Source organism: Medicago sativa, chromosome 4, assembly GCF_051527215.1.
Source record: "Medicago sativa cultivar Bolivia chromosome 4, Bolivia_mono, whole genome shotgun sequence".
Taxonomy (NCBI): Eukaryota; Viridiplantae; Streptophyta; class Magnoliopsida; order Fabales; family Fabaceae; genus Medicago; species Medicago sativa.
The window spans coordinates 58,206,430-58,228,162 of NC_140752.1; the positions used below are offsets into that span (position 1 = coordinate 58,206,430).

Genomic DNA, 21,733 nt, shown 5'->3' on the forward strand with positions numbered 1-21,733 from the left:
GTTTGAAAAAAGAGTTATATTAAGCATGGCCAAATCATAAACTTAAACGTAATTGCATAGATATTTGAAGTATAATAAGTTGAAATTCAAACAAACATAGGTTGCTCAATCAATCATCATGTTTTCCACATATGACCTATTTCTACATAAAATTTGAGACAGTTCAACCAAGCTTCTCTAGAGTCTAGATCATATAGAAAGACTGAAGTTTTTGAAAAGACAAGATGACCAAACTCCAAAACTGAACAAACAAACAAAAAATGTCTGCTAAAGCACAAACAACACAGGCAGTTTGAGCATACAATTTGATTTCATCGTAGAATAAACAGTCACGGACATAGGGCCATTATGAATATGCTCATTAATACTCCCTCACTGAGCTTTGATGACTCAAAAAAGAGCTGTATCAATATCATTATAGATGAAACTGTATACTCCGACAAAATATGACTAAACATTTACAGGAAAGTTTCAATTTAGAAGCAATAGTTCCTATTGGATAACAGTAAAAAAAAAAAAAAAAACTGACTTTGCACAACACTTTTAATCTATCAGTGTTACCACAATCTGGTTAGTACTGCTGGTACTTATCAGATGAATGAAGAACAAAAAAACAGGTTTTATATCGAATATCTAACTTGTTCTTCATCATTGGAGAATTCTATGCAACAAACAATATAAGTTTTGATAACTAGATTAAAAGTCTCGAGTGGTCTTGATTGAATCATTGAAGGCATCCATATGATCTTCAATTGATTTAATATCCTGTAACAAATATTGAATAATTAATTTTAAGATTATAAATATAAATGATAAAATCATTAGGGTATACCGATAAAAAAATTAATATATTTAAAAATTTAAGAGGACATAATTTACTTATTTTAAGAAAAACAGTCTTATTCTCAACCACGAATGTAATATAGTATATGAATAAATTCATGAGATATGAAAGTTATATCACCCTTTTTCATTAAAAAAAAAGTATATAAACTTTGTATGGAAGAAAAGAAAGTGTGTAAAATTCGTACCCATATACTAGTACGGAGGATTTCTTTAACCCCTTGCGTAGACTTTTTTCTATTCTTCTTTTCTTTGAAGTGGATGTGAAAATCTTTACCTTCTCTAGCTTACTTGAGTGACTTACAATGTATCGCGTAAAGTCCAACTCAGTTTTTATGTTTTGAATTCCAACAAATTCAAATGTAATGAGACTGCTTGTAAGACATGCCGGAGATATCGATGGTTCCACCCAACTCGAGTTTCCAACCTCCTTTCTTCGGGAATTGGTTTCAATGTTTCTCTGCATGTAAACCAAAAATTATAATTTGAATTTTCCAACTGATATATAGCATATAGTTTCAATTATATTGTTAAGTAAATAAAGATAAAATTGCAAGTAAAATAGTTTGAAAGAAGGTTAAATTGATAGGAAACTCTACACAAATATAGATCAGATATAGGTTGTCTTGAATTAATTAATTTGTTGATCTATTTTATTTGCAAACTCTGTATCTTCTGCTAGGTCTTTACTCTTCTTGTGCCAGGTTTTGAGCTTATTATATTTTATCTTTAAGAAAAAAAACATCATACACACCGCAATTCCAAGACCCTCAAGTTTTGGAGCATTGTGTAGAAAGCTGACGAGCATATTCCAGCTACAATTCTCAGATATTTCAACCGATAAAATTAATAAATTGTGAAAAGTGAGAAGATGTAAATTTTGAAGTTTGTCCTCCATGCTGAGAAACTGCATAACAAAATTATAAAATGAGAATAGAATTGCATATGATATGGGAGACTAAATATGGAACTTGTAATTAAAAAAGAAAAATATTTATGAAGCTTACATGAAAAGTCTTATAACCGAGAGCCAATGATTTGACATTACAAAGTCCTTTCATGAGTGTATACAAACTGTTAAAATCCGGATACTCACAAATGCAAAGTGTAGCTCGATCAAGATTGGACAAGTTTGTAAAGTCATATTTTCTAGGAGTCAATGAAAAATCAAAAATAGAAAGAACTTCCAGTGACGGGGCATTAATTTGCAGTGGACAACACTTAACAATAGAAGTAGGCATAGTTATAGAAAGGAATAATCTCTTCAATAAGTGAAAAGAGGTATTGATGGGTATTCGAAAGGTCTCGTGTAAAAGAAGTTCCTCCAGATGTGGACAACCAGATAGAAAGTTATTGAGATCATTCTCTGTACGATCATCAAAGATAGAATATACCAAAGTTGATCGGAGATGAAGAATCTTCAGTGATGGTAAATACACATGAAAAGAAGAATTGAGTGTTGGTTGAATTCTGCCCCACAATTTTAAGACCACGAGTGATTCACACGTGGATAGCCGGAGCGGCAATAAGATTTTTTCATGGAGAAACAAACCCAAGTCAAGTTCCTAGACCTTGAGATCTAATGCCTTTGAAACCCACATGTGTACATCATGTGGTTGGCAGCCTTTGTCACTATGAAGACTTAGTTTTCTTATATTTTCGGTGCGTCTTAGGAGAGCAACATTTACAAATTTGATTCCTTTGGACATCACAGGGTCTGAAATCTCTGGTAATTGAAAGTGAAGGTTGGGAATCTTGGTGCAGATCGACTCCCATCTTGTGGATAGAACACATGTTCTATAACACTCTTTGGTTGATAGGAATGACAAAATATGACAAATCAAATCGTCTGAGAGATTGCTTAATTGATCATGTTCTTCATCAGAGCACGCCATGACCTAAGCTGAACATCGAAATAAAGTTATGACATGATTGAATAGATTTCATTAGCAATAAACAGAGTGATTAACGCCATGACCGGGCAACACTTTTACAAAAGTTACATAGAAAATGTTACAGAAGCTGTTAAACGTAGTAGTATAAGTGAGGTTGCCTAGAAATAAGTTCAATCAATTTTGCTTCCTTCAACCAACAAAATGGAAGTTTCTGTCATAATCATAATTAGAGACAATGATTTCGACAAGGGAAACTTGAAAGAAGTGATAAAAACAGTCAGAATGCACAATGATAACAACTAGACAATGATTTTATATTACAACATGACACTTGAAAATGTAATGTACATCGATCTTATAAATCATAACGAACATGATAATAATAATTTAAAATCAAACCCTCAACGATCAAGCAGAAACCCTAAAATCGCATGATCAATCGGCATAAAGAAATGCATAAACTCAAATAAGAAGAACAACGGTGAGCTCACACGCACCTTTTGAATTCGTGAGTTCAGAGTAAAGGAAAGAGGTGAACGTGTTTTCTGTAGAAACAAACAAATATGAATTAGAAATGAAGAATGGTGTTGCAAATGTAACAACTATATAACATTAAAAAATAAAGTTTCAGAATCAGAATTTGAAGAAAGTGTATTAGGAGTTTTAACAAACATGTTAAGTGCATAATAAAAAGAGGAAGAATGTGTATAACGAAAATGAGTTCAAACAAGAATTGAGAATTACCGAAGCTTGATCTTGAAACTGCGTATGAAACAAGAATTTGAGTGAGCGAATACACCGAGAAGATTCAAGAAACTGGACACAGAATGTATTGCACAATTCGTTTGTAGATTGATCGAGTGAGTGAGAGAGGGAAATGTTGGAGAAATGAATGGGACTTGGTAAAAAATAAATACTTAATAACATTTCTTGTTAAATAAATTGTAAAAATAACATAAATTTAAATGGACATGATACAAATTATCCATAATTGAAAATATTTTATTATTTGATTAATATTTTATAATGCATTTACATGAACATAATGCTTATAAAACAAATTATTATAGTAGATGGAAGGGAATTCTGACAATTCGCATATCCAGACCAATATTTGGTGCGAATTTGCAAAGTGGACCTTCTCCTGACCATCCATACCAACACTACAAGATGAGAGGAACCTTTGTATGAAAGGTCAATAGTGGAACATTGACATCATGAACACTACTCAATTAAGTGCCAGCTTAATTTCATGAACCGTGTTCTGCTCCTTCAAGTAATCCCCCTGCACCACACGGTTCAATTTCATGCCAGCTTCGGTCTTAAATAACAACACACACAATTAAGTGCGGAAGCCGCAACCAGGTAGATTTAAATGTAATATCGATACTGCTTTGTCATCCTTGTGGAATCATACCGGCATCGGAATCGTGTACGCGATGAAGACGATACCTATGTGCTAGCCCAAACTGTGAGTATGCCAACAAAGTACTCGACTGATGTTGGCGAAGCTCCGGAGTTGTTCCATGCGTTACAATGGTTGGCATATATGTAGTTCGATAGTGTGGATTTTGTGACTGACTCGCAGGTAACAGCTGATGCTTTCAATTTTTCTCGAAATGATGTTACGGAGTTTGGTCACGTCATTACAACATGTCGGAACCTTCTCTCCTCACATTTTACAAACTCTGAGGTGGAGTTTAGTCGGAGTCAAAACAATGTGGCAGCTCATGCTCTTGTATGCAAAGCCACATTATTAACTAGTCCAATGGTTTATTTGGATGTACCGATTGGATTAAATTTATTATTGTCAATAAAATGTTGTAAGCTTCATTCCTTAAAAAAAACAAAAAAAAAATGTAAATTGCACCCTGAATCATAAAACTTCAATTGATAAATAAAATTTCAATATGACAATAATAACTCATAATCAAAACATAATATATAACAATCAGGCTTAAGTATGTCTATGCATAATTGAGAACAATGTCATCCAGTCTAACAAAATACATTGTCAGCACAAGTTTAAACCGTAATCAAACTAAGTACTTAAATACATGATAATTCCGAGAGAATATAGACAATGTCATACAAGCTCAATAGCTCATACCAATCCAAATACAGAGTGTGTGAAAAAGAGATGATATCTAATTCCATCCAACTTATACTACCAATCCAAATATACCCATAATTTTCTTGACAACATAATGTGTAAGAGTGAAACAAAACCTTGGAAGAAATTGTAAACGTGAAAAAAACACATTTTGAGAGTAGGGCAAAAGTATTCCATGAAACAACCAAAATGCCAAACATTGTAGCCAAGGCATCTTTTAGAAGTTTGAAAAAAGAGTTATATTAAGCATGCATGGCCAAATCATAAACTTAAACGTAATTGCATAGATATTTGAAGTATAATAAGTTGAAATTCAAACAAATATAGGTTGCTCAATCAATTATCATGTTTTCCACATATGACTATTTCTACATAAAATTTGAGACAATTCAATAAACCGAAAATATTAAATCTAGCATTTGAAATAAAAACAAATCAATTAGCAAATAGAGAGAAAATGGACTTTCAATATAAAATAAATAAAGCAAACCATATACTTGAAATAAAAACAAATCAATTAGCAAATAGAGAGAAAATGGACTTTCAATATAAAATAAATAAAGCAAACCATATTCATAACTATCAAATGTTTTCTTAAAGCAACCACTAAGGGTCTCTATTCTATAAGGTGAAAACACGAAAAACCAATCAATGATTTATTCCTCCAATTGAAACAAGACTTTTCTTGTAAATTGCAATATCATAAAAAATGCCCCCTTTTAACACCAAGTTCTTAACTTTTTTCCTTTCAAAAAAAAGTTGTTCACTTTTTTTGGTATTTAAATCAAAACATACCAGTTGACCATCTTTTTTAAGGAATATATTACTATTCTCCCCCATTCCAAAAAAGACGCTCAATGTAGAGAAATGGTCCAACAACAAAGAGTTTTGTTCACTATCAAAAAAAAAAAAAAAAAGAGTTTTGTTCATAATTACTTCACGCTGAGTTCACCCATAATTGATATGTGGTAAATAGTATCTGAAAAATACCACGAGATCGAACCAATTAATCATCTATTAAACACCACTAAGTGTCTCCTCACAAATCTAGAAAGAAAATTGGGATAAATGTCTTAAGGTATATCTAAGGGTATATGTGTTGTAAAAAACATTTGATTGCTCAAGTCAAATTACACCAAAAAATATTCATCCCGATCTTTAGTTACATACGACCAATGACATTTTCCATCCATGTACAATCGGTCATTTAAACTAACAGTCCAACATTTAGGCATATTGAAATCAACTTTCCTCTAAGAGTTACATCGTAGGCTATAAATCTTCCATAAAGGTTCATACAGTATTTCATTCCATGGCTCATCTTCCCGTTGTACATTGAGAAGTCGAAGACCTCAACTATTTATTCGACAAAACTGTACATACCTAATAACCTTAATGACATCTTGAATATGGTCATAACCAAACCCTTGAAGTAAAGTCGAAGCCTCTCGATAGGGTGGTACAAACTCAGCAGGACGGGGAGGAATGACCTTATATGTATGGGTAGTTGGGTTCCACAATACAAATGTTTTTTTTTTTTGTAAGGCAAACATTTCCTGTAATAATATCATAATCAACGAAATCAAAGAAATGGTTTTCCTCTTGAAATGGATTTGGTAAGCCTAATTTGACTTTATTCTCAAACCTCTCACTATAAATTCAGGGACGAATGTAAGTTGTTGTATCTTGTGCCTACACAAAAAATTTAGAAACTTTTTTTTAAGTAGTATAATGTACCAATAGTTGACATTTTGACTACATGGCCCACACTTATTATAAATCAATTCTCTCTTACATATCATCATATATCTCAAATTCTTTCATGATAATATGAATATTATCAAGAATCTGATGTGAATTCAAATGGGAGATGATCGGTTAAATAATTGTTTAGTTATTTATATAGAGAAATATATTTTTATTGATATTGAAAATTAGAAAATCATTCAAAGTTTCCATAATATAAAAAATCGTAGAAAACAATTATTAATGCTACAAATTTTTACATATGGTGCCCCCACTATTCAAAAATCCCAGATCCGTCAGTGTATAAAGTAAATATAAAGAGAAATGAAGAAAATGATGAGAACCTACAACCTTATATAGGATGAGAGATGTATCATTGTAGTAAGAGTGAGAATTAGACATGAAGTTAGTGCAGCACTTGTTCATGTAATGAGAGTCTTCAAGTAAGAAAGACCATGGTTTGCATACGCATCCAAATTGGTTTAAAGATTTCAAAGGAAGTTTTGCCGTGATAGAGAATGCGAGATAATAGGATATGTGATTTCTAACAATTTCACGGGCAGGTTTGTCCATCTCTGAACTCTTTCGCTTGTAGTTGTTACCTGGCTGACAACAAGAGATTTCTCTACAGATTAATATATATGTATGTAAAACTCCTCTATAAAAAAAAAAATGTATGTGAAACTATTTTACAAATACATTCAATCAAATTATGCAAAAAGTCATATAATGAATTGATTTTAGGTGGCATTTACCATGGGAAAGGGTAATCCTTTCCCACCATGGGAAAGATGACATTTTGACCTTAGATATAATAATAAAAAATTTGAATGGTTGAGATCATAGACTTGCTACCCTTTTCTAACTTTTTGGTTGTACAATTGAAACAAAAATTTGTACCCCACATACAAATTAAATATAATTTAATTAATTGGGCTGGTTTTATTTTTGAAGGAGCTTCATTTTATGGGCTTAAGAGAATCTGAAAATAAACCCAAAAAAACCTAGAATATTACTTTTCTCATTTATTAAATTGTTCATTCATTGTCCCGTAAGTGTAGCTCAGTTGGTAGCTACCAGGGACAATGTTTGCAGGGGCCGGGGTTCGAACCACGGATTCCTCACTTTTCCACACTTTAAAAAAGTGTGTGATCTTGCCGCCACTAGGCTATTGAACCGCCGCCACTAGGCTATTGAACCAAAAAAAAAAAATTGTTCATTCATTATATCAGTGACATTTAACTACCGCTCGACATTTTTCAGCGGCAGTTAACTGTTGATACTTTTAAGATCGGTTAAATATAGACTATTGTAGTTATTTGTTACACGTTCGGAGAGTATTTGCTCATTGATAAATATGTTCACTTCACTTTGTAGGATCCTACAATCCTTATTACTATCATATGATAGAAATTCCTAAATAACAAAACAACAATATTATTGCACCGCAAACTGAGTGATTTATTTCTAATAATTGATAAAAATCCAAACACGGTAATTTATTTCTAATAATAATTGATAAAATCCAAACACAGTACCAGGGAATTACAATGAGCAATCAAAAAGGTATCTCCATACCCGCACACTAACGGAGCTGCAACGCCGGAAGAAGAAGCTAAAAAAGTGGCGTTTATCATAGGTGAGGTATAAAAAGTGGCGTTTTTTAATGAAGGAGGTGTAATCCAAATTTTAATTTAATATTGCACAAAATTTTGTTTGTCCAAATCAACACACCAAAAACTGCTCCCTCAAACTGGTTTCATTGGCAGCTGTCAGTAAAAAGCATCTTTCCCATGGTGGGAAAGGATTAACCTTTCCCATGGTAAATGCCACCTTGATTTTATTTAATGCATGTATAAAAAAAGTTTTATATGTCGATGTATAGAAATTAATTCCTTCAAAATTATTTATCTTTAGTGTATTCTAACAATAAACATGCCATGGGTAGTTAAATGGGAGTGCTTGCCAAACCTATAACTTTATTAGAGATCCCCTTATATCAACAATCAACAAGTGACCAAATTGAGACAGACAAAGACAAACTTTAAAAAAAAAAAAAAGTAATACATGAACCAACTAAACAACTACAATTAGCCAAAACATATGGTCATGGGTGTGGAAATTTTAAGTTGTTGAGAATATACGATATTTTGGTTTTGTTAAAGTTGTGCATAACAAATGAAAAATTGTTTTATGTACAAAAAAAAAAAAAAGTGAAATAACGTTTCATGTAAAAGCATTTTGAGTGTAAAAGCTAACTGTTGTGAAAAATAATTTATCAAATGTTGCATTGATTCAGATTGTCGCTTTTTGAAAAAGACTTTTAAAAGAAAACAATTAACTCTAATTTCAATTAATAGACAATCTATGCAAGAAGACATGTAATCACACAACCTGAAGTATCAGATAGTGGCAATACCAAAATAAAATCTCAAGGTCTAACATGCCTGGGGATTGTACTCTGCAGTAGGAGCTTGCAGCTTAATTGATTCAAGGTCAAACATAGTTGACCCAATAATTCTAGCAATACAATATTTGGATATGCTAAAGCACACACAACACAAGCAGTCATTATCGAGTCAACGTGTCTGACTATAGCTGCACAAGCAGTTAGAGCATACAATTTGATCATGTATGCTTACCGATTCCAATCAACTTCACATTGCAATATAACACTCCTTCATTATGGATATGCTCATTAAAACTCACTCACTAAGCTTTGATGACTTCAATTTATTTATTAGGCAAGAACAGCTCAAAAAAGAGCTGTATCAATATAAAGTAGATGAAATTATATACTCTTGACAAATATAGAAGAACAAGATTGAACATTTACAAGCAAGTCTTATGTAGGACAATTTCGATTTAAAATCAATAGTTCATATTGGATAACAGTAAAAAACTGATTTTGCAAAACGCTTTTAATATATCAGTATTACCACAGTCTGGCTGACTTGTACTGCTGGTACTTATCAGATGAATGAAGAACAAAAAACAGGTTTTATATCGAACATCTAACTTGTTCTTCATCATTAGAGAATTCTATGCAACAAACCAATATAAGTTTTGATAGCTAGATTAAGAGGGTTGAGTGGTCTTCATTGAAATCTTGGAGGAATCCAAATGATCTTCAATTGAATTAATATCCTGTAACAAATATTGAATAATTAATTTTAAGACTATAAACATAAATGATAAAATCATTAGTATAAAGATAAAAAATAAATTAATGTAATTAAAAAATTTGAGAGGATATAATTTATTTATTTTAACAAAAACAGTCTTATTCTCAACCACGAATGTAATTGTATATATATAAATTCAAGACATAAAGCTGTGTTGATGGTCGGAATTAATGTCTAGAAAAATAAGAGAAGATGAAAGTTCTATGGCACCCCCACAACATCCTACCAACAAATATTAACATACTACCAACTCTTTTCATTAAAACAGAAAGTATATAAACTCTGTATGGAAGAAAAGAAAGTGTGTAAAATTCGTACCCATACTAGTAAGGAGGATTTCTTTGACCCCTTGCGTAAACTTTTTTCTACTCTTCTTTTCTTTGAACTGAGTGTGAAAATCTTTACCTTCTGTAACTTACTTGAGTGACTTACAATATATCGCGTAAAGTCCAACTCAGTTTTAATGTTTTGAATTCCTTTAAATTCAAATGTAATGAGACTGGTTGTAAGACATGCCGGAGTTACTGATGGCTCCACCCATCTAGAATTTCCAACCTCCTCTCTCCGGGAATTGATTTCAAATTTTCCCTGCATGTAAACCAAAAATTAACATTTGTATTTTCCAACTGATATATAGCATATAGTTTCAATTACATTATTAAGAAAATAAAGATAAAATTGTAAGTAAAATGGTTTAAAAGAAGGTTAAATTGCTAGAAAATCTACACAAATATAGATCAGATATAGATTGTTTTGAATTAATTAATTTGTTTAACGGTTTTATTTGCAAACTCCATGTATCTTTTACTAGTTCTTTGCTCTTCTTGTGCCAGATTTTCAGCTTCTTATGTTTTATCTTTTAAAAAAAATATATTGTGCAAATATAGTTAAAAAAACTTCATACACACTGAATTCCAACCGCAATTGCAAGATCCTTAAGTTTTGGAGCATTCTGTAGAAAGCTGATGAGCATATTCCAACTGCAATTCTCAGATATTTCAACGGTTAAAAATAATAAATTGTGAAAAGTGAGAAGATGCAAGCTGTCAAATTTGTCCTCCATGCTGAGAAACTGCATAACAAAATCATAAAATGAGAATAGAATTGCATATGGGAGACTAAATATGGAACTTGTAATTAAAAAAGAAAAATATTTATGAAACTTACATGAAAAGTTTTGGAACCGAGAGCCAATGTTTTAACATTAGAAAATCCTTTCAAGAGTGTATACAAATTGTTAAAATCTGGACGCTTGCAAATGCAAAGAGCAGCTTCATCGAGATTGGACAAGTTTCTGAAGTCATATTTTCTAGGAGTCAACGAAATATCAGCTATATGAAGAACTTCAAGTGACGGGGCATTAATTTGTAGTGGACAACACTTAATAGAAGAAGTAGGCATATATAACAAAAGGAATAATCTCTTCAATAAGTGAAAAGAGGTATTGATCGGTAATGCAAAGGTCTCATGTAAAAGAAGTTCCTCCAAATGTGGACAACCAGATAGAAAATTATTGAGATCATACTCTTTACCATCATCAAACATAGAATACGCCACAGTTTCACGGAGATGAAGAATCTTTAGTGACGGTAAATATACATGAAGAGAAGAATTGAGTGTTGGTTGAATTCTGCCCCGCAATTTTAAGACCACGAGTGACTCACACGTGGAAAGCTGGAGCGGCAATAAAACTTTTTCATGGAGAAACAGATCCAAGTCAAGTTCCTGGACCTTGAGATCTAATGCCTTTGAAACCCACATGTGTACATCATGTGACTGGCAGCCTTTTTCGCTATCAAGCCTTAGTTTTTTTATATTTTCGGTGCGTCTTAGGAGAGCAAAATTTACAAATGCCTTTGAAACCCACAAGTGTACATCATGTGGCTGGCAGCCCATCTTACTGTCAAGTATTAGTTTGACTATATTCTCGGAGCGTCTTTGGAAAGCAAGCTGTAAAGAATTGGTATCTTCTTTGGCTATATTCTCGGAGCGTCTTAGGACAGCAAGATTTAAAGATTGGAATTCTTCTTTGGACAACTCAGGGTCTGAAATTTCTGGTAAATGAAAGTGAAGGTTGGGAATCTTGGTGCAGATCGACTCCCATCTTTTGGATAGAACACATGTTCTATAAGACTCTTTTGTTGATAGGAAAGAACAAATATGACAAATCAAATCGTCTGAGAGATTGCTTAATCGATCATGTTCTTCATCAGAGCACGCCATGACCTGAGCTGAACACCTGAGTAAAGTTATGACATGATTGAAGAGATTTCATTAGAAATAAACAGAGAGATTAACTCAATTTCAATAAAATTAGATTCCAGAAGTAACAAATCTTAGGTTGATAAATAGAAAATGATGGAAAATAGAGGAATGAATATAAGTGAAAACTGTATATAGTAGCAATGACCGGGCAATGTTTGTACAAATGTTACATGAAAAATGTTACTGAAGCTGTCATAATTATAGACATGATTTCGACAAGGGAAACTTGCAATATGTAATAAAAATAGTCAGAATGCACACATGTGAAAAAGAGACCTTAACAAGGTCTCAAGCAACATTTTATCAGCTGAAACTTAGCTTAGGTTAAACATTTTCCCATATTACCCTTCATAAAAAATCACCAACATTGTTGGAAAAACCTCAACTTTCTGCCAACAAGACCAAAACCAAAACCAAAACAACCTTAATGTTGTTCTGTCTTCTTTGAAAAATCTCTATCATTCCCTCAAAAGATGGGGTTTAGAACAAGGCATTAAAGTTTCCATTGCTTTTGATTTGGACTGTTTTACCCTTAACTCAGCTACTTCCAACCATGATTTGAAAATGTTAAAACCTATGATTGAGTTTCTTCAAAATGTTAACTAAACATTTTCTCTCATACCAAGTTCAAGGTTTTCACATTTTTCTGATAAAGGTTTAAACTTTGTGCCTTCCCATTTAGAATCCATGAAACAATATCATAAACATTGCTACCATTGTCCTAAAAGAGAGAAAAATCAGTACTAGAAAACTTTCAGTTACCACAATCCCTATAAAACCAACCCCAATTCATGAAAAATGTAACTGAAGCTGTCATAATAACTATAGACATGATTTTATTAAGTCAGAAAATTGTACAGTAACAACAAAAAACCAACTGCTAACAGAAACCCTAAAATCACATTATCAATAGGACTAAGCTCAAATTAGCAGTTGAATCGAAAACTGAATTGAAAAACAAAGAAGAACAGAGGGGAGGTCGCACGCACCTTATGAACTCAACTGGTGAGTTCAGAGTAACGGAAAGAGTTGTATTTTGCGCTTTTCTGTAGAAACAAACAAATATCAATAGAAATCAAGAATAGTTCTGCAAATGTAACATTAAAAAATAAAGTTTCTGAATCAGAATTTGAAGAAAGTGTATGAGGAGTTTTAACAAACATGTTAAGTGCATAATAAAAAAAAAGTTGAAATGTGAAGATCGTATATGATAAATGATTTGAAACAAAAGACATTGATTGAATCAGAATTGAGAATTACCGAGATTTGATTTTGAAACCCTAAGAATGAATGAATGAATGAAATAGAAACCCTAAGAAGTTGCGTTACACAGAGAACAAACTTTGAGAAATGAGAAACGTGAGTGAGTGGGTGAGTGAGAGATGGATGAGACAAAAAATACGTGTCCTTCTATCTACTCCCTCCCCCATTTTAAATAACTTAATTTAAAAATAAGTATTCCCTCCGTTTCACAATACTTGTCCATTTTGGAGAATAATTTTGTTTCACTTTACTTGTCCCTTTCAAGTTTCAATGCAACATTAATTATTGGTTTATCAATAATACCCTTATATATTTATTGTAGAGAGAGAAATAATAGAATGAAATAATAAATGAGTAAGGGTATTATAGAAAAAACACAAAGAATTGCTTCAAAAATAACAACATCTATTTGATTCCTTGGTATGTGTAGTTTCTCTAAAATGGACATGTATTTTGAAACAGAGGGAGTACTATTTTGACTCTATTTTTTTTAGTACAAAGGTAAAATATAGCATATAAAATGTTGTTAGATTCCTCTCGATGAATATTTTTAAAAGGGTTAATTAAGTAAATGGTCCCTATAAATATTCAGAATTTTGTTTTTAGTCCCTACAAAATAAAATCATATTTTTTAGTCCCTATAAAATTTTCCATCAACATTTTTATTCCCTATAAAAAATTTTCATCAGCATTTTTAGTCCCTAAAATGCTTAAGGAAAATGTCACAGGGACTAAAAAGTGTGATTTTATTTTGTAGGGACTAAAAACAAAATTCTGAATATTTATAGGGACAAAATTCTGAACAAAGGTGTCTTTAGTCCTTGTACTTTCATCACTATTTGCTATTAGTCCTTACACTTTTTTTTGTTTGGCTTTAGTCCTTGCACTTTATAAAAAAATTGGTATTGGTCCCTTTGTTAACTTTCTATTAGAAAAAAAAAACTAACGGAATGTCACGTGGCCCAATCATTTCACGCCATGTGACACACTAAAAGACAAAATTTCAAAATTAAAATAAATCAAATAAAATAATTGTTTTTTAATTAATTATGAATAATAATAATAATTAAAAAATATATATTTTTTATTTTAATTCTGAATAATAATAATAATAATAATAATAATTTTAAAATATATTTTATTTGATTTATTTTAATTAATTCTGAATAATAATAATTAAAAAATATATTTTATTTGATTTATTTTAATTTTATAATTTTGTTCTTTTAGTGTGCCATGTGGCGTGAAATGATTGGGCCATGTGGCACTCCTTTAGTTTTTTTTTTAACAGAAAAGTTAACAGAGGGGCCAATACCATATTTTTTATAAAGTGCAGGGTCTAAAGCGAAACAAAAAAAAGTGTAAGGACTAATAACAAAAATTGATGAAAGTGCAGGGACCAAAGACACATTTAAACCTAATTTTTAATTAAGAGACGATCGTGAAATGACTTATTCTAAAGTTTTTGTTGTTGTTTTTTCGGTTAATTATGTTTCTAGTCCCTATAAAATAGCGACCTTGTAAGTTTAGTCCTTACTTAATTTTAATAGCATTTTTAGTCCTTATAAAAAAAATTTACTTATAATTTTAGTCCCTGCTAAAACAAAGTTTGATTAATTATCCTTAAACTCTTAAATTTTTGAACGATTTTTTTGAGACAAGATTAGAACACTATGAGAGGTTCGTTTACTAAAATTTAGAATTTTCAAATATGAAATGAATTAAATATGAATTTTTTAAAACGACAAAAGTTAAAGATAAAAAGTAATAAAATCTGGATGTAGAAATCAAATTTTGCGATAATTTTTTGCGGAGGAACTTTTAGTAATGTTCTAAACATGTCTGCAAAAAATTGTTCAAAAATTTAAGAGTTTAAACATAAATTAAACAAATTTGAATTGAGTAGGGACTAATACTCAGGCAAAAAAACAAAATTAGGGACTAAAAATGCTATTAAAATTAAGTAAGGACTAAACTTACAAGGTCGCTATTTTATAGGGACTAGAAACATAATTAACCCTTGTTTTTTTAAACAAATGCACACACTTAAAAATTGGAGTTTACGGGTAGATAGAAAGGTGTTGGTATTTGTGTCACAGATACACTTCCTTTACTCGCATGGAATGAATTGAAACGCAGCTTATATATCATCTTAAACATAGTATAGAGAAGCGGAAGGGGAATGTTGAAAATTCAAGTGTGATTATTTTGGGAGTTCAGTGAGAACTCTAATTTGACCAACATAGCACTACATGGTAGAAGGTTTACTTGGTCAAGACTAGATGGTGAGACCGTGAACATACTTGATAGATTTTTGTTATCAAACAGATGGTGCAGTGTGTGGTGTAACGTCCTATTTTATTATTTATTTGATTGAGTTTAGAGTCTTTTTATAATTTAATTAATATATTTGATAAGAGATATTTTTATTATGTGTTAATATTTATTAGTAGCCCCTATTTTATATATTTAGTGGGAGAATATATTTAGTGGAATAATATATTTAGTGGAGAAATATAATTATTTAGAATAATGAGGCTTTGAGGCAGAATTGGAATTAAGAGAAAATAAATATGTTATGGTTTATATACAAGGAAAGCTAGAGTAAGAGAAGAGCATTTTCCTAGAAAATATATTACTTGCAAAACTGTTTTGGAGAAAGAGGAAAAACGAAGAGAAGAGAAGAGTCAGAGAAGGAGAAATGTGTAGAACCTTGCTGTCAATTAATCTAAGGTAAGGGTGGAACTAACCTTCTTTAATCATAAGTATATGGTTCTGAAATAGGGTTTAACATGTTTGTTGTTGTTTTATTTTGATGATTAGAGAAGTTAGGGTTTGAAAAGAAGATAGGGTTTTGAATTGCAATTTAATTGATGAATTCTGCTCAGTGGATGATTTATGTTATGTTGTTGTTGATTTGTGGTTGGATTCATGATTATGAGTTGTGGTTGTTGATGATTGTTGTTGTTAATGTCATATTATGAATTGGGTATGAATTATGTTGAGTTGTTGTTGTTGATTGTGATGATTTTGAATGAATGTGAAGTTTGAATAATATAAGTTGATTTTTCTGATTATTTTCATCTCTGCCCCGAATTTTGATATGAAAACTGGTATTGATCGGTGCGGAATTGGTCTTAGGTGTAAACACGAAAGTTGTAGGTATGGATGTTAGCTTTCTAATGGCATTGGTCTGACGTCAAAACAATTTATAGAACTTGAGTTATGGTCAAATTACTGCACGTTGGTCACAGCGAAATTGCACAGTGACAACATTCTGTGTTTCATGTTTTTGCGTTTCGTTCATATGTTTCTGTTTTGAATTGGTCTTTGGTATAAACATGAAAGTTGTTGATAATTGCGATATCTTTCCAGTAGCCTTGGTTTGACATGAAAATATGTTATGTATAATTTATTATGTTTTTACAAAGATGCATGATGAATTGTTGATGTTTGAATACGATGTTATATGATGTCTTAGTTGTTGAGTTGTTAAGATGTTAAGATGTCAAGTTGTTGAGTTGTTAAGATGTTAAGATGCCAAGTTGTTGAGTTGTTAAGATGTTAGGATGTTAAGATGTCAAGTGGTTGAGTCTATTCATACAAACGATGAGGGCTTAAGCCCTGGAGCATTTTGCTCAATAGCGACGAGGGCTCAAGCCCTGGAGCTTTGTGCTCAATAGCGACGAGGGCTCAAGCCCTGGAGCCTTGTGCTCAAAAGTGACGAGGGCTTAAGCCCTGGGAGCCTTTTATGCTCAATAGAGACGAGGGCTTATGCCCTGAATGGTACCACATGCATGATGTCTTAGTTGTTGTTGCATTGTCGAAGTTAAAGAGTTGTTGTTGCATCGTCCTTGATGTCTAGTCGAAGTTGTGGATGTCGTAATTGATCTATTGTCGTTGTTGTCAAGTTATCAATAAATTAAGGACTTGAATTAAGAAGTATTATGATGAAGTAACATAGTTAAATAAGTGTTATTTATGTTGTTAAATTCTGCTGATGAATTATATGCTTATTATTATTGAAAGTGAAATCTCACCCCTTCTGCTTGGAAATGTTGCTCTTCGTATGAGTAACTTGCAGGTGATCGAGAATAAGTAGTTGTTGATTGCTGTCGTGAGTGGCTATCTCTCATTGTGTCTTTAGGTGCTCTGATACGTAATGGGATGGGAACTTCTGTGGCTATTTTCTATTCCTTACGTACTGCTTATGATTTTACATGACTATGTTATTTGTCAAGAACTATGTTTGATCATGAATTATGTTGAAGAACCTTTGATTTGGATTTTAATAAGTTGAATGATGTTGAGTCCATAGTGCCATTATGATGAATTAATTAAGATGTTTTATTTTCCGCTGCAAAGTAATTGAAATATTGACAGGTGCTATTTGAATAAATAGTAATTTTATTCTATTTGAATTTTGAAAGAAGTGTGACATCCTGTTTTAAGTTGAATACTCTGATTTAGTATTGAAATTTTTATATGTTGGGAAAACGGGGTGTTACATGTGGGATAAGAATTATGCTCTTTATCCAACACCTTTTGCTCATTCTCAACTGAAATTCGAAAACTACTTATGCGTGAGTTAACTCACGCTAATGTCTGCGTGACTTAATTCACGTTGCGTGAGTTAGCTCACGCAAGTGTTAATGCGTGAGTTAACTCATGCAGCTAGTGATATATCAGCAGACAACAATATCTGCGTGAGTTAACTCAAGCAGAGATTAACACTAGCGTAAGTTAACTCACACAGGGTGAGTTAAGTCACGCAGCGTGACTTAACTTACTCAGGGAAAATTTCGTCTTTTCAGTTGAGAGCAAGCAAAAACAGTTGGGTGAAGAGCAGAATTCGTGGAATGATTGTTCTCAATGGACTTTTGATAAAGGTTTATCTGACTATGTACCTATTATATTTGACTATTACTTTTCCCACTCTATGTCATACTCACACGCCCTGCAAAAATGACCAACATGTCCTTCAGATTACGTAATTCGGACAACTTCGATATATAAAAGGAAGTACACCCCTCCCATTTTACAGTTTCACTTTTCACTTTCTTTATCTCTCTCTCTCTCCCCCCTCCCCCTTATCCCAAAATCTGAATTGCACAAATCGGTCTAAATTTGGAGTTTTTTGCTCAAAATCGCCGCATTTCAAGCCTTCTCAAACATCAAATTGAAGGTTAGTTCCAATTCCTTATGCATTCAAGTTAATTTCGTGGTTTTTTTTTCTTGTTTATTGAAGTTGTTCAGATTTCATTTTCCGGTCAAGATTGTTGCAGTTCGGAAACTGAAATCTGAAATACACCTGTGTATTTTTTTTCATTGTTGTGTTGTGTTGTGCCCTAATATGCATGTTATAGGCATGGATCGAAGAAGGGGTGATAATGAGGCTATGCACCCATTCATTAGGAGAGAGCGGATAGAGCGTCGAGCGCGTCAAGAGGCTCGAGAGGCAGAGGGTGTAGTTCATGCTGTTGTTGAGGACGAGCCTCTGTCTCAGGTTGACCCAGATTACATGCAGATGGACATAAAACATCAGGTGGAGGATGATGTTGAGGCAATGGAGGAGGATGTGGATGATGGCCAGCAGCAGCGGCGGAGGGGGAAACGTGTGTTGGAGCCAGGTCCTGAGCCTCTTGATGACTATCCCGGTGTCTCACACGACACTACCCTACTGACAAGGTACCATGTGCACATGGCCAGGAAGGCGTCTGAGGGAGTGGTACGTATTAATGTGATACTTTAATGAATGATTGTAAACTGTTGTTAATCTTTTTGAAACTGATGTTAATCTTTGTGCAACTGATGTTAATGTTTTGTTTTTAATTTTTTGCAATGACGAGCCAATTTAAAATGTGTCAACAACGGGAAGAAGATTGATATGATGCATGTTGACGATACCAGGCCTATCATGAACGCATAGTGGTGGCGTGATCGACTGAATGCCACCGGTCTTTCTTGGCTTCAGGATACCAGCTACAACTAGATTGACCATGGCCTGCTATCTGCATTTACGGATAGGTGGCACGAGGAGACTTCGAGCTTCCATCTTTCGTTTGGGGAGATGACAGTGACACTTGATGGTGTCTCATATTTGCTACATCTCCCCATTGATGTCATGCTTCTGTCCCACGAGAGTATTTCAAGGGACGATGTGGTGGAGTTGATGATACAGTATTTGGGGTCTTCTCCAGGAGATGCTCTTGATGAGGTGAATGAGACTAGAGGGGCACATGCACGGATTAGCTACTTGAGGAAGATTTTCAAGGAACGTCTTTTGCTGCAGTTGGAGTTAGATAATGAGGGTGGTATGGAGGAGGAGGTGCAAAGGTTGTAAGACCAGGCTCTCTGCATATATTTGATGTACTTGGTGGGGATCACGCTCTTCACTGACAAGAGTGCCACTTCTGGGGAGTTGTGGCACTATCTCACTTATATAGGGAGCTTAACCATGCTGCCCATTGGAGCTACAGTTAGCTATCAGGATACTTGACTTTGCTAGAGGTATAAATAAATAATTATGTTTGTTTTTTCATCTGTAAGTTTTAATTGTTAGTATATTATATGTGGTTGTCTTTGTTGTAGGCTTGGATTTATCATCACTTCAGGGGTATAGACAACAAGGATGCGTGGGATGGATATCAGGATGATATGCATCCACGCGCCATGCTTTTTGCACCACAAATTGGTTTGTCTACACCAGACTCATACAGAGGGCATTTGGATGCGCTGGATCTGGTGGGCGTTGTAATGGCCCCATATGCTGAGCACCGTGAGGCATGTCCTTTTGAGCGGGTCAACCTTTACACTGGATGGCTCAGATACGATAACTGCATGGTGAGATATCTGCCGGAGCGGGTGCTTTGTCGGTTTGGGTACGTTCAAACCGTCCCGAGACATCCATGTGAGAGTGCACCTCCCCGAGAGGCCTTAGGTGATATCACCCTCTGCTTTCAGCGTGCTCTTGATTATGCTCTGACACCTCAGCAATTGGGTCACCGTGCACTGCATGGTGTGGAGGCAGCAGAGGGATACATCTAATGATTTTATGACGTCTTTCATCCACGCATGATTCTTCTAGACATGGAGGTTCCGGTTTTGAGGCCACCAGAGCGGGAGGCCATTGATGAGATTGTTGCTCAGGAGGATGGAGAGCATGGTTCTTAGAGTTGGGCGGAAGGTTGGGCCACATCAGAGACCATGTGTATGATGTTATGTACAGTGGTTAGGTGCAGCAAGGGTCAGAGGCATGACAACATTTGGAGGAATTATTGAGAGAGGTTTATGGTGGGAAGGTTTACCGCCGTAGGCAAAATGATCAGGGTGGCAGTGGTGGCAGAGGATGGCATGGGTGTAGTCATTAGATGATTGTGTTATTTTTATGCATGTAACATTTGGATAATTTTATTTTTATGTTTGATTAATGTTTGAAAATTATGTTGTGTTGTTAATTGTTATGTTATGAATTCAATTTTCTGTTTGCACATATGGTCAAAGGCCAAAACAGTTGGCTAAATGCGCCAAAACAGAGGCTCAGCCAAAACAGATGGTTTATGCCTCTATGCTGATGCAGTTCGGATTATATAATCAGGACTGCTTTAACGCTTTCCGGATTATATAATACAAAAACTCTTTTTTCACCCCATTTGTTGACTTTCAACAGGGTGATGACACTTTTCAGATTACATAATCCGAAAAGTGTAAAACAAAGTTAAAGTAATTACCAATCGACATGAATGTGGATAAAAAAAACCTAACGCTTTATCTGCACAATGTGTTTCTGGCAACAACTCATTGATCTTACTTGTTAGTTGAACCATGAGCCTGACCATTTGTAGCATGTGTATGAACATGCATGAGACCAACATGTACATGTTTAATAATAACAAGAAGCAAATTAATCAATCATCAAAGTTCTTATTGAAGACAACGTAGCAACAAGTCAAGTAAAAGGAAAATTCCCACATGGTTTTTCCTCAAGACAAGGTGGAGTGAAGCTCTCAAATAATGCATAAAACCAGTTGCTAAGGTAGTAGTGAAGGGTTACGTTAATGTAGAATAGTGATATAAAAATATACAGGCTTTAAGTTAGTAGTGAGAAAACAACTAATTCATCATTTTGTTGTTGTGGAATTAGCAATTGGACATCCGTTAAAATGTTTGGCTTTGCGTTAAATTGTTTGTTCACTTTTTATCAAGTACATAGGAAAAATATTAGAGTGGAATTGCAATTGAAAGTGAACAACACACATTGGGTAATAACAAGTAAAGCATAATTACTGCAATAAGCTTTTGATCATCAAGTTGAACTTTACTTTTGGAGTAATGCCTTGTTTATTTGGAGTAATGCCTTGTTTATTTTGGGAATGTGGATAAAAAAATGAAGAGCAGATTACTATTTGTAATGTGTGTTTCTG

At 33.5% G+C, this 21,733-nt stretch overlaps 1 protein-coding gene and 2 pseudogenes across 8 annotated transcripts in view; all 3 read right to left on the bottom strand.

The window, feature by feature from the left end:
* Nucleotides 1-696: 696 nt before the first annotated feature.
* LOC146930203 (F-box protein At4g22280-like) lies at nt 697-4,179 on the bottom strand (annotated as a pseudogene). The gene is made up of 6 exons (XR_015007988.1): nt 3,483-4,179; nt 3,236-3,283; nt 1,851-2,746; nt 1,598-1,750; nt 1,121-1,303; nt 697-765 (listed from the first exon to the last, which is right to left on the bottom strand). The product of XR_015007988.1 is annotated as an F-box protein At4g22280-like (transcript).
* Nucleotides 4,180-5,473: 1,294 nt separating this feature from the next.
* On the bottom strand, nt 5,474-7,196 carry LOC146930204 (putative F-box protein At3g10240; annotated as a pseudogene).
* A 2,232-nt stretch (nt 7,197-9,428) lies between these two features.
* The window catches only part of LOC146930205 (FBD-associated F-box protein At2g26860-like), a 36,099-nt gene continuing 23,794 nt past the window's right edge, over nt 9,429-21,733 (bottom strand). The window contains exons 1-6 of one of the 7 annotated variants that reach the window (XR_015006297.1): nt 13,308-13,455; nt 13,037-13,093; nt 10,950-12,021; nt 10,691-10,854; nt 10,101-10,370; nt 9,429-9,744 (exon numbers count right to left, since the gene is read on the bottom strand). Coding sequence is in view for 6 of the 7 variants with exons in the window: in XM_085701817.1 (XP_085557943.1) it covers nt 9,676-9,744; nt 10,101-10,370; nt 10,687-10,854; nt 10,950-12,005 (1,563 nt within the window). In the remaining variant the exon portion in view is untranslated. Of the gene's footprint in view, nt 9,745-10,100; nt 10,371-10,686; nt 10,855-10,949; nt 12,032-13,036; nt 13,094-13,307; nt 13,470-21,733 lie in introns of those variants that run through there. The other 6 variants (XM_085701817.1, XM_085701822.1, XM_085701821.1 and 3 more) reach the window with 6 other exon arrangements.